The 3,251-nt window shown below is 44.6% G+C and overlaps 2 protein-coding genes across 2 annotated transcripts; both read left to right on the top strand.

The window, feature by feature from the left end:
• The first annotated feature begins 418 nt into the window (after positions 1 to 418).
• LOC135372137 (uncharacterized) lies at positions 419 to 1,843 on the top strand. The gene is made up of 4 exons (XM_064605832.1): positions 419 to 562; positions 628 to 794; positions 1,286 to 1,415; positions 1,694 to 1,843. Exons 1-4 carry the CDS (start codon positions 419 to 421, stop codon positions 1,841 to 1,843), a joined length of 591 nt encoding a protein of 196 aa, XP_064461902.1.
• A 93-nt stretch (positions 1,844 to 1,936) lies between these two features.
• Positions 1,937 to 2,757, top strand: LOC135372136 (uncharacterized). The gene is made up of 2 exons (XM_064605831.1): positions 1,937 to 2,223; positions 2,388 to 2,757. The coding sequence occupies exons 1-2, from the start codon at positions 1,937 to 1,939 to the stop codon at positions 2,755 to 2,757; spliced, it is 657 nt and encodes a 218-aa protein (XP_064461901.1).
• Positions 2,758 to 3,251: the final 494 nt, after the last annotated feature.

Below are 3,251 nucleotides of genomic sequence, written 5' to 3'. Positions count from 1 at the left end.
TATTCACGAGCTATCCCATCGGAAAAAATAGCCGAACATCATGCTTTTCGGAGCACCGGACCATAAAGCGGTAACCGCATACGACGAATTCTCGACGGAAAAACGGCCAACTTCCCCACCGGCATGACAACTCGACGGAAAAACGGCGGGATCAACCGCATGCACAGATTTCCACTGCGGCGGACGGTGGCTTTCCTAGCGGGCGTTTCTTTAGTCCGTGTTAAATTTTCACTTCAAATTAACTGACAAATATTTTGCTACACATAGAAAAGTTATAGTGACACACAGAATAGTTCTTGCGGTCAATGCATACTCTCGAAGTAAGCGCTACACAAGCGCCCTCAGACAGCAGCGAGCGGACGACAGCATCCTTCCCAGTTCCCACTCTTCTCGTCTTGTGTTGTTGTTCGCGCGCACTATGGATGAGATTGACCTGCTTTTGCTGAAAAAGAAACTGTTGCTGTTGAAAAAGAGAAAGCTTCGCGCTGCAAGCAATCCCAAGCGATGGCCTGTTCGTCCTGTTTGGCTTCAACGGAAGAAGGAAAGCGAGTACTTCACAGCGGTACGTCAGTTTTGTTTTTCGTGCGAACGCTTGTCACTTACTCGCGTTTGAAATAATTGTTGCAGATGAGAAAACTGAGGGAGTCTGGTGACACGGAGTACTTCACAAAGTACTTCCGTATGTTACCAGATACCTTCGACCGGCTACACAGACTTGTAGAGTCCGCGTTGACGAAAGAGTATCTGTGCCGAGAACCAATCTCCTCGGGTGAGCGACTCGCGCTCACACTGAGGTAAGCGTACGTTTTTCTGTCTGAATTCTTGCGAACTCACGTTGAAATGCGTAATTGGGTAATCAGCAAGCCTGCGTTGTAGAATATAAAGCGTTCATCTTGTACTCTAGAAGATTATCTTGCAAAATGTGGTTTCCCAGTCACCGGCAAGAGCCGTATAGTGCTATGCAACTCCCCCAAAGCTTTGTTTTCTGCCATATAAAATTACAGAGTTGCCGTTACTCCCAAAACCTGCTGGATATTTCGTAATGCTTTGTTGTGTCAGTCATTTATAATATGAGCAGCATATTTTGTACATTACAAATTAAAGCAATGTTCCTGGTTTACTTCTGACACATATTTTGTGAGAAACCACTCAATCCCTGTACAGAAACGTTAGTAAAATTGAGAGCAAAGTTAGCTTGTTTGAGATTACGAGTAACTTCTCTTGATATGGATGTAAATTGACGGATCAGTGCATTTCATAAGTGTGTTTATAAATTTTGTGGCAGGTACTTGTCGTCAGCGATGGATTTGAAGGACGTTGCAATGGCTTATCGCATGGGCCTGGAAACGGCACGTGAAGCTATCCTACTAACCTGTACAGCATTGTGGGAAATCCTCAAAGACAGGTACATGAAGGTAATACGGATTTTCAGTGCTCGTCTAACATGACTGAAAGAACGGCATATATGTAGGAAGGTCGATGGTAGAAATACATTCAGGTCCTCTGCTTGTCTTAAGTCCCACATGTTTATCCCCTTATTTTAGCTCATTCTGTAGGTTTTCTTATGGACCCATCTTACATACATTCTGTGGTCATCTCAGTCATTGTGTACTCTTTTGTATGTTTGAAACGTGCACATCATGTGAAGTTGCTTCACATCACATTGCAAGTAACACGTCCATGTGTGTTCCAGCCACCTACAACTATAGAATGGCAAGAGATTGCTGCCGGCTTCATGGAAAGATGGCAGTTTCCCAACTGCTTGGGAGCTGTAGATGGCAAACACGTTAAAATAACTGCACCAAAGAGATCTGGGACCACTTACTTCAACTACAAGGTTTAACATCTTGTCTCTCTTTCAAGCTACCATGTGGAGGTCTCGCGTGTTGCTCATGATTTCTCGTTTCGCTTCCAGGGCACGTACTCCATTGTTCTCATGGCTGTCGTGGACTCGACGTATCGGTTCAGACTAGTTGACATAGGTGCTGAAGGTAGACTAAGTGACTCAGGTGTCTTCAAGAACTCCCCGATTGGGTTTCACCTCGAGGCTGGCACACCCGGAATACCTGGGCTGGCACGGATACCAGGGACGGAACTGGTTGCTCCCCATGTCTTCATAGGAGATGAAGCATTCCAGTTACGCGCTGATTTTCTGCGGCCATATCCAGGCAGCAACTTACCCGTAGACAAGAGAATATACAACTACAGGCTAAGCCGTGCTAGGTAAAATTATTTTATGCATTTATCTATACCTCTTACGTCTATGCTGTTCTGCACAGTGACTCGAAACAAGATTATTATAACTGCGAAAGTTGTTTAATCTTCCTTACATTGTTCTTTAATTAGCATGGGTAGTTATTGTTTTTGGATTTTAACATGTTATGCAGGAACTGCGTGGAAAATGCCTTCGGTATTCTGTCAGCACGCTGGAGGACACTACTGCATACCATCAACTTTGCACCGAAAAACGTGGACCTGATTGTCAAGGCAGCCTGCATTCTTCACAACTTCTTGCTAGACCACGGAGACGACTCGGCTGACTATGGTGACAGAGAGGACGCATTCGGCAATATTACTGAGGGACGGTGGCATGAAGAACTAAGTGACAGCGTTCTACAGTCTATCCAGAGCACCCATGCTCGGAACCACAGCAGGGAGGCAGTAGCAGCTCGAGATATTTTTGCTCGTTACTTTAACAGTACTGAGGGTGCGCTGACATGGCAGTGGGCGAGAGCACAGCCTCCAGCGCCTTTGTAAATGCATGTGCATGTTGTTCATAGGAAGCGGCATTTTCAAGTTAAATGTGATTTTGCCTGATTTCTCCCTGAATTTCAGGCTGTATCAGTCGTCGATTGCCCTTTCCGTTGAAGGCCCACAAACATTGCCATGTGATATTTCAGGAACGCACTGGTGTATTGACACTTTCTATTAATCCGCAGATTAGCACATTTAGATTAGCAGATTAGCACATCGTTAATTTCTTAGGCAAATTGAGGCTTTGTATGTATTTGTCCCTTCTATGTTGTTCCAGCCTCAGAACATCAGTTCTTTCACATTTAGGTTGTTCACCAAAAGGTACAAAGCACAGGGAGTCTTTTCACAAAGAAAATTATTTTTCAAAGGTGTGTGGAATGCAGCCATCATGCTCGCTCTTTAGGTCACCTGCGCTCACCGTTCTTTCGCATGAACTCAATTTATGAGTTGGAAAACACTTCGCACCAAAAAAAGGTTAAACTAAATTGGGGTTCACT

This window comes from Ornithodoros turicata, unplaced genomic scaffold (genome assembly GCF_037126465.1).
Source record: "Ornithodoros turicata isolate Travis unplaced genomic scaffold, ASM3712646v1 Chromosome13, whole genome shotgun sequence".
NCBI lineage: Eukaryota > Metazoa > Arthropoda > Arachnida > Ixodida > Argasidae > Ornithodoros > Ornithodoros turicata.
This window is presented reverse-complemented; position numbering and strand designations above follow the sequence as displayed.

Bases quoted from the DNA above. Each gene is read 5' to 3' on its own strand.
- LOC135372136 (XM_064605831.1), top strand. From the start codon at position 1,937: ATGGCTGTCGTGGACTCGACGTATCGGTTCAGACTAGTTGACATAGGT. The intron at 2,224-2,387 runs GTAAAATTATTT...CATGTTATGCAG, and splicing joins TACAGGCTAAGCCGTGCTAG to GAACTGCGTGGAAAATGCCT.
- LOC135372137 (XM_064605832.1), top strand. From the start codon at position 419: ATGGATGAGATTGACCTGCTTTTGCTGAAAAAGAAACTGTTGCTGTTG. The intron at 795-1,285 runs GTAAGCGTACGT...ATTTTGTGGCAG, and splicing joins CGACTCGCGCTCACACTGAG to GTACTTGTCGTCAGCGATGG. The intron at 1,416-1,693 runs GTAATACGGATT...TGTGTGTTCCAG, and splicing joins TCAAAGACAGGTACATGAAG to CCACCTACAACTATAGAATG.